Source organism: Egretta garzetta, unplaced genomic scaffold (assembly GCF_000687185.1).
Source record: "Egretta garzetta isolate BGI_Z169 unplaced genomic scaffold, ASM68718v1 scaffold297, whole genome shotgun sequence".
Taxonomy (NCBI): domain Eukaryota; kingdom Metazoa; phylum Chordata; class Aves; order Pelecaniformes; family Ardeidae; genus Egretta; species Egretta garzetta.
In genome coordinates this window covers 993,875-1,006,980 of record NW_009260410.1, presented here as the reverse complement: position 1 = coordinate 1,006,980, position 13,106 = coordinate 993,875, and the positions used below count along the sequence as shown (strand labels likewise).

Sequence of the window (13,106 nt, the reverse complement as noted above, 5' to 3'; positions counted from 1 at the left end):
TACAACATGGAGGAATCATTAGCTGAAAAATGATGAAAGCCAAATTCTCTTGCACATGTATTGTTAATCATATAGCCTTTCAATGTAGGGACTGTGAGTTGCTGGAAAATCTACACCTAGTAGTTTAACCTTTCCTTATTGAGTTCAATGAAGCACTACACTACTTTTTGATATTTTCCTACGCATTCACTTCATGAATGGTTTCTCAGGCTTATTTTCCCATTATAAACATGCCAACTAACAATGTATTCTTTTGAAAAGATATAGTACCCGCTTAAAGCTTTATGTCTCCAGGCTGCAAAGACCTTTCTTAGCCTTCAGAAAATTCACACTGATAATTTTCCTGTTACTATCTCTATGCATTTCTGTATTGGGTCTGCATTTATTGTGCTGTATACCTCAGTTCCTCACTTACAGGTCTGCAAACTATAAAACATTGCTTGCTTGAATATCAGTAACTAGCTATTTGTGTTTGCATAGACTATTCTTACCATAACTGAAATGTTTGTTGAGGTTACTCCCTCTCATCTGCTTGACATTGCCCTACCTATGGGTATTTTCTGCACGCTGAAATCTGTCAGTGTAACTGCCCATGCTATTGCTGCCTAACCTGGTTTTGAAAAATAAACTGGGTTAGAAAAAAAATCCATTATTAAAAGCATGTACATTAATGCAGATCACATGTCAGAATCATCTTAAGGTGAAATTCTACAATGATACAGTGAAGCTGGTGGACCTAGAATTGGAGGCAGTGATAACCGAATGATTCCACCCAACTCAGCTGCAGCTGAAGTAGCACATGTGATAACAGCTTAACTCTCTATCATCACTCCCTAATTAATTAGATCAATACCCAGTAGTTTAGCTGTGTAATTCCATTTGATTCTATTACTATAGCATTGATAATTCAACACTTTTAAGAGGAGAAATAGGTCTATTATAAATAAAATTACAAGCTTTACCAAACTTACATTTTTTTTCTGGGCCACTGTGACTTATCTGTGTGTTCTCAAGACAGTATTTTGGGATTTATTCTTTCTTTAGAGCGGACCTTGCTCTACGGGAGCCTAGCCCTAGGGAGAGCCAAGATGCTTGATGCTTATTGTAATAAAGACTGGTCTTCCAGTATGGGATTTGAATACCAGTAATCTACGCTTAACTTAGTTAGTTACCAGTTCAGTCAGCAATTAATAATATGTTTTAACTCTCTGTGATTAGATCAAGATTTGAACAGACATTTCTGGTAAGAAACATTGGCATAGCTAAGAGTTGTATTATAACAATGCATTATATTCATCTGAATTATCAATAACCCTCTTAAGGCTGATCATCTTCATACACATACTTTCTCTGAAGTCCATGAAAGTTGTGGTCATAATAAACAAAAACATGACTCTTTTTTTCATTCTGCAAAATAACATTTCAACTTATATTTCCTAAGTGAAAAGGTAGCATTATATGACATTATTCATATGTATAATTATTACAGCAAAACTATCTTCAGTTGCTCCTATGCAGAAATATTTTTAAGTTTATTGTTGAAAGCTCAGTGGAAACAGTAGCAATACAGGCTTAAATTTTCCATTCTGAGAAATCTACTTAACCCTGAAGAGAGCCAGTGGCCTCTTCATGAAGCATCAAAACATTTTTAAACTTATTTATTTATTCTGATACTGACTCCTAGAGCCTAATTTGAGGTATCTAATATGGGATTTTACTTTTCTTTTGGTTTTTTGTTTGTCATGCAAAATCTCTGAAAGAAAAATGTAAGAACCAGAAGACACGGTGGACTGCAGTACATGTGCTTTCTGGTGGAACTAAACCTTAACTGTGAATTTCCATAGGATGTGATAATTCAGAAGGCTTTCATCAGTTCCTTTCATAGCTCCAATTGCTTTAATAAAAACTAATTTGCCTATTTTTAGTTCTGTATGGCTTTTGATATTAAAGTAGGAGCAAAATCAGTCCTAAAATTAAGTATCCGTTACATCCTTAACTACTGACCAGCACTCAGCTGTGTTCTGTGAATATCAAAACAGAACTGAAAACTACTACACTGCATGAAAAATGTATGAGTAAAGTCTGTATGTGTGCATAAGGGTATTTTTACTACCAGTGATTGACAGAAACCAAATTTTAAAGCTAATTGTCTCAAGTTAAGGTCTTTATATGAGTTGAGGAAGATTTAAATGTAATTTTGAAAGAAGCACTGTTCTGACATTTAACTATACCTGTTTGTTCCCTACCTCAGGTAGCAGAAGTATCCTTATTAAAAATGGACAATGCATACAAGATTCCCAACTTGAGATGCTGGGCTTATGCCTGCAAAACAAACTTGCCATCAAACACAGCATTCCGAGGATTTGGCTTTCCCCAGTCAGCACTGGTGACAGAAACTTGGATAACAGGAGTTGCAGATAAAACTGGTTTATCACCAGAAAAGGTGACAAAATGAAGGCATCTTCTCTTCTGGAATGAAGTCTATGCAGTTGGAAAGTTAAAACCCTTTAGATTAGCTCAACTGTTTGAACAAATCTTTTCTAAGTCAAGCACAATTTGTGCTAAAATTTGTATTTTTTTTTTTTAATCAAAGTCTGGTTGTTGAATTAATAACATGCTCTTACAAACGGAACCAAACTGGTAATTGTTCAAAAAACATATGGTAATCCTGTTGTCTACTAGTCCCCCCAGATGGTCAGTCTGCCTTAAACAGGATCATGTGATAGCTGTTAATTTTATTATTTCAGATTAGGGAAATAAATATGTATAAGGAGAATGAGGAGACACACTTCAAACAAAAGCTTGATCCACAAAACTTAATACGATGTTGGAATGAATGCATAGAGAAATCTGCATACTACAGTAGGAAAACAGCTGTCAGTGAATTTAACAAACAAAATTCCTGGAAGAAGAAAGGGATTGCCATTGTACCAATGAAGTTTCCATTTGGACTAGGCACACGCTATCTTTCTCAGGTTAGTTTCTTTGAAGAATAAGTAACCTAAGCTTTTTATCCATAGAAGATTACAGTTGCTGTACCTTACGAGTCAAAATGTGTTATCTTTCAACTTTGCAAAACTGTCATCCTCCTAATGGTTGTTCCCTGAAGGCTACACTAGCTTCTAGCTCTCTTCAAGCTGAGATCAAAGTTGTTTAGTTTTCAGGACCCAGTGAGCTTGGACCCTGCCTACTTAAAGGCCAGTCCCATCTCTTGTGATGTGGTATTGGTATAGATGAGTTGAACAGTTTTATGAAAAATTTTTGAAGACTGCTGGCAAAGTGTTCCTTGGATAAGTTATGCATTCCAGATAAAGCTCTGAGCTTACTCTTACTGACCACTGGGGTACTATGGGATGCTGTTCTTACAGATTGAGCCCTTTGATATCATCAAAGTTTAAGGAAGAAAAGAAGGACAGTAGTATTTTTGGTCTTAGTATTTTGTTTAATGCTGGTGTCCAGTGCTTCTGGAATAGACACCATTTTATCAAATGAAAATTAATTGACTGACTTGTATCATATCAAAGACTGAAGTCACAGGGCCTTTGTAGTCTACAGTGCTACTTCCAACAGAGTCCAGGAGGAAAATCTCATTCAGAACCTTCCTTCTGTGTCTAATGCTGACAGCCTGCCCAACCCATGCAGTTGAAAAGCCTGTGTCCAAAGGCTCTCAATCATCAGTGAGAGAGAAAATGAAACTTGTAGCAATTTGCTTGTACAGCTGCTAGCGAGGGAGGTCCTCTAACTTCTTTTGGAACCATTGGGATACTGTTGCCAGATGTAGATTTATTTCAGGATCTAGCAACAGAAAAAGCAGACCTCCAAGGAAAGGATTTGTCTTTTTCTTTTGAAGTTTGTTACCGACAAAGAGCAGGGACTAGCATTTCAAATTTTGGCATCCTTTAAAAAAAAAAGAAACAGAAATTGAAATACACTTCAAAACTATGGTTTTTTGATCTGTCTTTTTTTGATTCTTCAGTTCATCACTGTATACAACATGTATCTCATTCTAATCTTGATTTTGTATTTCTTTTTTTAGGCTGCTGCTCTGGTTCATATTTATACTGATGGGTCTGTGCTTCTGACACATGGTGGAATTGAAATGGGGCAGGGTATTCATACAAAAATGATCCAGGTAACAAATGATTCAAACAAATACTACTTTGTGCTTTATCTATCAAGCAGATAAACAGTGTGAAGGTTTTCTTCTTGGTTAGTTAGTGTACTAGTAGGACAGTTTCTTTATCAGCATAGCCACTGCTTCTTTGCATTAATAGAGTTATAAAGCAAAGATGCCTTCATTAAGAGACATAGAGACAGCAGGAAGAAATAACAGATTGTTTGTTTTTTATTCTTCCAATGGTATATAAAGAGTTATGAGAAATAAGATTTTTTGGGGCTGATCCCATGAAACCCATGGTAAAAAGAGACAGTCAGTATGCAGATTAGTATACAGTCCAAGTGATATTATTTTTATCATATTTGTTTAAGGGTAATTGAGAGACGGACCCAAAAGATATTTATCAAGTCAATGAAAGCTTGGCATCTGGGCCTGCATAATTTGCCCTAAGTCATACAGGGTATAAGCAGCAAAATCAGGAACCAAATGTTGGACTCCAGAGTCTCAATCCAGAGTTTGAGTACAGCTAAAACATTGCCACACTTTTCTGTTTCTTTGTGATGACAAACTGGGCAAAATGATTTGGAAGAGTACTTGCTAAAACTTTATCTTTCCTGGTATCACCAACTTCTAGCAAGTACTGGGAAAATGTTGGAGTGTTTAGAATGTTTTTAAACCAGAGAAGAATCTATCGTTCTTCCTGAAACAGGTTGCTAGTCGGGAACTGAACATCCCCATGTCATGTATTCACTTCTGTGAAACGAGCACAACAACTGTTCCTAATGCATGTGCCTCAGTAGGATCTGCAGGGACAGATGTCAATGGCATGGCTGTGAAGGTAAAGAGCAGTATTTAGTTTAACAAAAACCACTGTCCCTCATGGTATCTAATGCCTGCCTAACTTTAAGCATTCGTGATCTCATAGAAATCAAGTTTGAGATTACCAGTAGTAACACTGGAGATTGCTGAGAAGGAACATGACTTCCTGACAGTTTCTCAGTAATGGTGATTATAAGTTTTCAGAATATGATCTGAGCTTTTCCCAAAAGACTTATGTTTGACAAAATCCTTGTTTCATCTAACAAACTAACTAGTCCCATACTAGTCTTGTATAATGTTCCTGTTCTGAATCTACTGATTCATGCAGATTCCAACCCTTGTAACTTAACCCTTTATAAGGTTTGTGTCTATGCAGTTAAAATGACATCTCTTGCCATACTTTTTCAAACCAAAATGACAGTAAAGCATATACTAATTAAGTACTAACTAGAACATATCTTGAATAGTACCAAACATATCTGTGTCAATTTTGATATATTCTCCTGAATTCTCACCAGGATGCTTGCCAAACTCTTCTCAAACGCCTGCAGCCTATCATCAACAAGAACCCAAAAGGGACCTGGAGTGATTGGGTAAGACATGTGAATCCTACTAAATGTGTTTTGTGTGCTTGCAGAAACTGCGATATATGTATTGTGGTCTATCAGTCTCCTTGGCCTAATAATCCTAAAGTTAAAAACTACAGAAACAGATTACTTCCCAAAAAGATGGAGCGTAGGTACTTGGTTTAGATATATGGGAAACAATGCCTGGATCGTATCTATTTGGAAAGGCGGGGAAGCTATCTGTGAAGTCACATTTGGAGGCACAGAAGTTTTTAATGTACAAAAAAATACCAGCTTGTGCAGTAACATAACCCAGCCCAGTTTACCCTCAGACAAGCTGTTGCCAAAAGATTGTCAGGGTATATGTGTACAGTGTCAGTTTTCCTACAGGGCTGTTCTTTATTTTTACCAAATCAATAAAGGGAAGCCTTCTCAACCTCTTCCTTCCATCTCTTTCCCATATGCAGTATATTACAGAACTGCAAAAAAGGTAGCAGGAATCCTTGCTCCCATTGCTCTAATATGTAATTAGTTATAATATTAGTTACATTTGCAGTAGGGTAGTACAGAAGTAGTGCTAATGCTATTTATAGAAATGGCTGAAACTGGAAATAGAATTTTAGGGCTAGAAACTGAATTTTCTTAACTAAAAACTTTCTGCTATAATAGCAACTATTTTTATGAAGAATCTAGTCCTATGTATTGAGATGTTAAAAGAAAATCTATTTATGTCTTCTTATCCAGTATTGCTTGTTACCTACTGCCTAATGAAAAGGACAGTCCCTGCCTTCAGGCATTCACAGATCCAGTACACTAGGGTGTTTATTCTAAAGTGATTAAATACTTTAATAACTGTAAAAATGTAAATACTTTCTTGACAGTAGTAATTCCTAGCAATAACAAATAATGTTGAAATACATGTGGTAGCTTGATAAATGACAGCTATGTATGCAAAGATAAAATCCAGTTCTCCTCTTAACAGGTGGCAAATTAATCTGGATAATTCAGACACACCCAAAATATTAGCAGAAATGGCTGACCTAAGAAAGAATGCAGAGAAGTAATTTTACATCTTGGGAAGTCAGTAAATTACAATTAAAAATTTTTTTAAAACCCTAAACTTCTTGACTTGCAAACTGATAAGAATCACTGAAAGGGAATACATTTAGGACCTCATACTGTCATTTTTACCACTGGCAGAAGAACACTGTACAAATAATTTCTCTTGTCAACTGTAATTTTTGTGCAAATAGGTCATGCAGATCTTATATCTTAATGATTTATAAACCAGATCTGTTCAGTTGACAAAGAGGGATCCATTTCTGTTGAACTTGAGCAAAAAAAATGAGCAGGGCCCTTTAAGACTATGGTATTACCTGTAATAAGGATTCTGCAAGAACACCACTGTTGACAGGTCTATTCCTTACTGTATTGCCACAAAAATTCAGATTGCTTGTCAAAAGGGCATTTAGTTCTACAGTATTAGGCCCCATGTGCAGCTAAACGTGCTTAACTCAGCTGGTCTTTTCCTTACAATGTGTTACAGTTTGTTTTTTAAGTAAATAGATGTAAATTAAGTAAAGATATGTATGCTGTGTTCCTTCCTGACTCCTTCCTTGATTTACCACAAACACTGCCATATTTTACAGATTAAAGAGGCTTTTGAACAGAGTGTGAGTCTTTCAGCTACTGGCTACTTTAGGTAATACATTTTTGCTCCTTAAAAATTGATAGGTTAGACCAGGACTGATTTCTGAAGATAACCAGTGCCATCAACAGAAGATCCTGTCTAATAGTTCTTTCAAACGGCTCAGCTTATGTTTTATGTAATTCTTTGATATATGGGGGGTGGAGTATAAAGTTTAAGTGCTAATTTATGCCTATCCCTGTGTGGACTCTCTAGAAAGTATCAAAAGACTATTTTGTCCCATTTTTACTCCATGGTTCCACCATTAGCAAACCAGAAAGCATCAAGAAAGTGACTCCTGCCCATAACAGTAGGTGTGCAAAGTGGGATACAATTTATTTATTGGAGGCTGTATTGCCATAAGCTATAAATATTGTTGTACTACAAATTATTTACACTTTTACCCACAAACATGGTCACACTGAGTTGCATGACAGAAAGAACAAGTGGCAGCATTCGAATATTTATCTAGTGCACACCTGTAATTAGCAACAGGTGCACTTGTGGAAAATTAGGACCATTTATTTCTAGATCTGAACCTTAAGGTTATTTCTCTTTAGAGGAAGGAGAATTTAAAATATCTGGTTGAGTTTTAAGAGAAAGCTCACGGTAGGGTTTTTTCCAAAACCTACCTCAGGAATCAGTGAGAAGTGGGGTTGCTCACTGACCCTAGTTTGGAGTCATTCTTTTGACCTCTTCGCTTCTGGAACCTCAGAAAATTCCCACTGTACATACTCTTAGATATGGATTTATTCACAACAGCATACCGTTGCAGGACACAGTAATCTTAAACACAATTCCCACTGCTCTCTCTCAGTGCAGTCTTGTGGCCCTTTTTCTCTGAATTCTTTCACAGTGTTTATAAAGAACCAGAAAGGAAAAATTCCTGTGCTAAAACTCAGGTGGGATTCAGATCAAAGCTTCTCTCTTAGCTTGCTGTGCCTTATATCTTCTCTCCCTACACCTGTATTTACCTACTTATCAATAACGACTTTTCAGGTATTCAGTCTGGCACTTCGCAAACCCGTACTTAATAAAACACTGAGAAAAGCCCAAACAAAATGTCCTTTCCTGCTGTTGAGTCTGTTCAAGTATGTTTTCTGCTTATGCAGCCATTTAGGAATGTTGTTATCTCCAAAGCAATGAGCAACAGTCATAGTTTGCTATTGATATTGAATAGTGTCCAAAAACATCTGCAGATCCCTGAGCCTCAAATCCCGTATTGATCTAGTTCTTATCCAGTCATATTCTCCACATCCAAGAATCTCAAAGCCAGCTGAGGTAGATGGGATGTGAGAACTTGAATATGTGGATCTTGTGTATCCCTTTTTCAATGCGCAGTTCAATGCTCTGAATTATACTATTAATTGTTTGATAGCTTATGATTTTAAATATGCTCAACAAAGACATGTATGGCCAGAAAATATGCCTTGGTCACATAGCTCACATGGTTGGGAGATACCATGTTTCACTGTCCTCTTGTGTCTATTGAATTTACCCCATCAGTCTTGACTACTATAGTTTCCTCAGTTAGTCCCACTCCCTTCTAAGTAATTTTACCTTTATTTCAATACTCCTGTTTTAATTTTAACTCTTTCATCTATCTCTCATAAATTACTCTTTCATAGGTCCTGACCAGTTTTCCTTCCTTTTTCTGAATTCCCTTATATGCTATTACCTCAGCAACCATTACCTTAAATTTGTATTCTGTATTTGATTCCCATGTCTTTATTAGTATATTTCTGGGATTGTGCTAGTTATAGACTCTCCTGAACTGAAATAGCTTGCTTGTCTGCTAAATTTCATATAAATACCAGCTCCATCAAACCTAAACTACTAGTGCTCTGTAGGATTTCATGGAACTTAACTATTGGGGTTCTGACCTGTTATTTAAGATTCCACTTGAAGTAGTTTCAAACTTTCATGTACTCATCTGCTTTATTATGATGCAAGCATTCATTAATTTTCTTCTTGTGGACTTTGTTTCTTCCGTCAGAGGTTACAATGAAAACATGGATTGGGAGAAAGGGGAAGGACAGCCATTTACATATTTTCTTTATGGAGCTGCTTGTTCAGAGGTTGAAATTAACTGTCTAACAGGAGATCACAAGGTAATAACTGAGTGTCCTGGAAGTTTTGTAAATAATATGAATGAGGTTTGTTTGTATCACTGAATGATCCAACAGCCATTCAGGTTTTGCATTAATAAGTCGCCTGTCTTCACATGATAGTAAATATATCAACAGTGTAAATGCAAATTACAGGTAGAGCAGAATGAAAGCTGTGCAGTGTTAACCAGCTTTTGGCACATCTGTATTAATGTCATATGGGTTCACTTTTGGGTTTGGCAGACATCTGACATGCTCTTTGCTTGCTCTCTCCCTGTTTGCCACCAAACAAATTACAGCAGAGATAAATATTCTGTTTCTAGGTTTTTGACCATCTGGACAGCTAAATGTTATAGACTGCTGATCATATGCCCTCTATCTGTAGTTATTTATGTGGGATTTTCTTGTGCAATGGGAAAAATATGACAAGGCTGTCTCTGGCTAAACTTTGTTAAAACTGAGACAAGCCCATTTCACTTGTAATGGGGTACTGGAAATTACTTCAAAACTGTGTACACAGAGGGGCCTCTGTTTTAGCATGTATTATTCCACTGAATACCCACTCTAACCCACACTATGTTCTAATGCCTCTACTCCATGCATCACTCTCAGTAATATGCATTTGAATGTTATTGACAGAACCTCAGAACAGACATTGTTATGGACATTGGATGCAGCATAAATCCAGCTGTGGATATAGGACAGGTATGTGCCAAGAACTTCCTGCTGCCTTATTTCTATTACACTGGTAGCCTTCTCTGAAGTGAAGATTACCTCATTAATTCAGAAAACGTTAATTTCTTTACAAGATAATGTTATAAGTCATATATTGTATTAGAAGGTCCTTTACTTGTAGTCTTACCCTATTTGAGTCACTGTCAGAGCTTTGTAGATGTCAATGAAGTTTGAATTTTACGCCTGCTGCCAACCTGTAGTGCTTACTGTATGGATATATGCCCGCTATCTGCTGGACTTAAATCCTGTTTGTGATCTACAGTCTCCAAATTCTCCTATTGTTTGACCTGCCTTTCCTACTTGATAGCAGGGAAGCACCTTTCTTCATTGCAGGCTGGTCCACAGATCTCATCACTTCATGAAAGCATTTGTCTCTGCCTGGTATGAGAGAGGAGTGTGAAAGCTTTTCCCATCACGGTAGCCCCAAATGTTGAAGAATCCCATTAGGCAAACAGGAAAGAAAATGGTCTTCTAACAGCTAGTGATACAAATCAGTTCTTGCCAAAGTTTTGCCTGTTTTACCAGACATGAGAATGTAAATGGTATTTCTTTTCTTATTTAAAGATTGAAGGTGCTTTCGTTCAAGGCATTGGACTGTATACAATGGAGGAATTAAAGTACTCTCCAGAAGGAGTCCTCTATACTCGGGGTCCAGATCAGTATAAGATCCCTGCTGTATGTGATATTCCAGAACGATTTAGTGTTTCCCTGCTGTCATCTTCCGAAAATCCTTATGCCATCTATGCATCCAAGGTAAGCAAACCACCACAGTGCCTAATTCTTAGATAACAGGACAAACAGAAATTACTCTCATATAAAATATATATAAGTTTTCAGTTCCTCTTCTTTAGCATTTCAAACAAGTGTCCATAAAATTGTTTTATTTATGACATCAGGGAAACTAATATGAAAAGATGTAATGCAGAATATTGCTGCATATCTTTCATGGTTAGCAAGTAGTACGTTCAGGATTTCGTTAATGGACTATACACAAAAGCTGCAAGCTGAATTTAAAACCATACTTTTAAAATGTCGTGAAAAACTGAAGAGAGAGAATTAAAATACCAAAGAAATTGATGGAGAAATCATAGTGACAATGAGAGTGTTATGCAACAAGAAATAGGACTGTATGTGTGTATTTATATGAGAGAATGGCTCAAGTATTCAATTGGTATAATCACTGCTTCAATTTGCACTAGCAAATATTCTGGCCAGTTGCATATAAGTAGTAATAGTAAATAAATATTAAGGTAATTCTGCAAATTTCTATCTGCTTCAAGTATTAGGTATGCTTTTAGAATACAGTAAAATAAAACAGCATTACAGGAGGAAAAAACATTTAACAGCAAAAGTTATTAAAGAACAAATAGGTCCTTTTAAATTATTCAAAGCTGTCCCGGTAATACATTATTAGAAAAGTGTTTGAAAAAATACCATCTAGGTGAAGTGGTTACACAGTTTATTTGGAGCTGATCTAGAGAGCTGATCCTAACATCCCTCTTCAAACAGAGCTTTTATCCTTTTCTGTGAACTTACCTTTTATAATTAACCTTGAAATTCACTGTAAGAAGGTGTGATTCTGTCTTCATGCACCATGTTTGGGGGAAGACATTTTGTTCTCAGATTTTACCAAGGAAATAAGTAAGGTTCAATTGTGATATCACAATCCAGTCCAAATGAAAATGTTCAATACCAGAGCACTGAGAGAACTATGGCGTAAGGGTGGATTTGACCTATCTTTGAGATAAGGAACAAATGTGAATCTTATATCAGAACCAGTGAGAGGATGTCAGGCCCACTGAGGTCAGTGGTGTTTGTCTTCAGAGAATTGTCATGAGTTCAGGCTTTTTTTCTTAGTTGTATCTGTACTTGGGTTTGGATTGTTTTAATTTTATCTGCCAGTTATTCTAAATTTCAGTTTAGCAATGAGCCAAAAAGATTCTAAAATCAGTACCCGATACTTGAAATCAACCTTTTTAGCTCCCTGGAAGCAGCTACCATCAGAAGACTTGGTGTGATCTAAGCGTACTTCTACTAAATCTAAAATAAATACCCTTAGTGAAAGATGAAACACTTCTTGAGTCACTGACTTTTAAGCTTTTTAGTTGATATTAATATAGCATGTACTCCTCTCATTTGCTCAAAATCTACATCTATTTGACTACTTTTTTATTTTCTTTTTCAGGGGATAGGTGAGGCAGGACTTTTCTTGGGATGCTCTGTGTTCTTTGCTTTGAGAGATGCAGTAACTAGTGTGAGAAATGAAAGAGGACTGAAAAAGACCTTTGCACTGAACAGCCCTCTGACTGCTGAACAAATACGGGCAGGCTGCGCAGATGACTTCACTAAGATGGTAATAAGAAGGTGGGGGAAGGGTCTGTTTAAGTATCTCTTGACAGAAGTACATACAGCTTTCCGCACCCCTGAATGGTGTGGTGCCTAATGATGTGTCCAATTGGTCATGTTTTGTGTACAAAATTATTATATGGCTCCTTGTAATTGAAATGCCTGATAACCGGTCTCACTCACACAAGTTATTCCAACAAATGGCATTCAAGCATTGTATTGGAATTTCCCTGATTTTGTATAGTTGAATCCACCTCCTTTCTTCTGTATGTCAAATCCCATAGAGGATTAAATAGCTCCTCTTACTGACATGAAATGGATCAGCCTCCAGGCATCTTCAGTCACCTTCCAGGTGCTTTCCCCCACTGACTTGCATTCTGGCACTGTCACCTCATTCTGGTACTCCTTGCTATGCCCAGTACTCTTTGGGAGAAAAATAATTAACTCTGAGCTTACAAAAGGATACAGAAGAGATACAAATGAGGCAATATACTTGTTGTAATGCAGATCCTTTATATACTTTGTTTTCTGCAACTATTCACTGTAGTTGTGTCCTCACTGTTAATACCATTCTTTTTCCGTGTGAGTTTTTATTTAGTCTACAAAAACTGGGAAGCAAGGGCCTTGCCAACATATACTTCCATACTGTGCCCTGAACGTCTGAGGTTTCACTTCATGGAAACTCTTGAGGTTTCACTCACAGATTACCCCTATAGTCTATCTGTGGT

The 13,106-nt window shown here is 36.8% G+C and overlaps 1 protein-coding gene across 3 annotated transcripts in view; it reads left to right on the top strand.

The window, feature by feature from the left end:
- Positions 1 to 13,106, top strand: part of LOC104130522 (aldehyde oxidase) — a 47,623-nt gene that overhangs the window by 29,977 nt on the left and 4,540 nt on the right. Inside the window, exons 25-34 of one of the 3 annotated variants that reach the window (XM_035899025.1) lie at positions 2,252 to 2,443; positions 2,748 to 2,975; positions 4,037 to 4,132; positions 4,827 to 4,955; positions 5,455 to 5,529; positions 7,152 to 7,204; positions 9,186 to 9,300; positions 9,937 to 10,002; positions 10,597 to 10,785; positions 12,218 to 12,385. In XM_035899025.1, coding sequence (XP_035754918.1) covers positions 2,252 to 2,443; positions 2,748 to 2,975; positions 4,037 to 4,132; positions 4,827 to 4,955; positions 5,455 to 5,529; positions 7,152 to 7,204; positions 9,186 to 9,300; positions 9,937 to 10,002; positions 10,597 to 10,785; positions 12,218 to 12,385 — 1,311 coding nt within the window. Of the gene's footprint in view, positions 1 to 2,251; positions 2,444 to 2,747; positions 2,976 to 4,036; positions 4,133 to 4,826; positions 4,956 to 5,454; positions 5,530 to 6,484; positions 6,561 to 7,151; positions 7,205 to 9,185; positions 9,301 to 9,936; positions 10,003 to 10,596; positions 10,786 to 12,217; positions 12,386 to 13,106 lie in introns of those variants that run through there. The other 2 variants (XM_035899026.1, XM_035899027.1) reach the window with 2 other exon arrangements.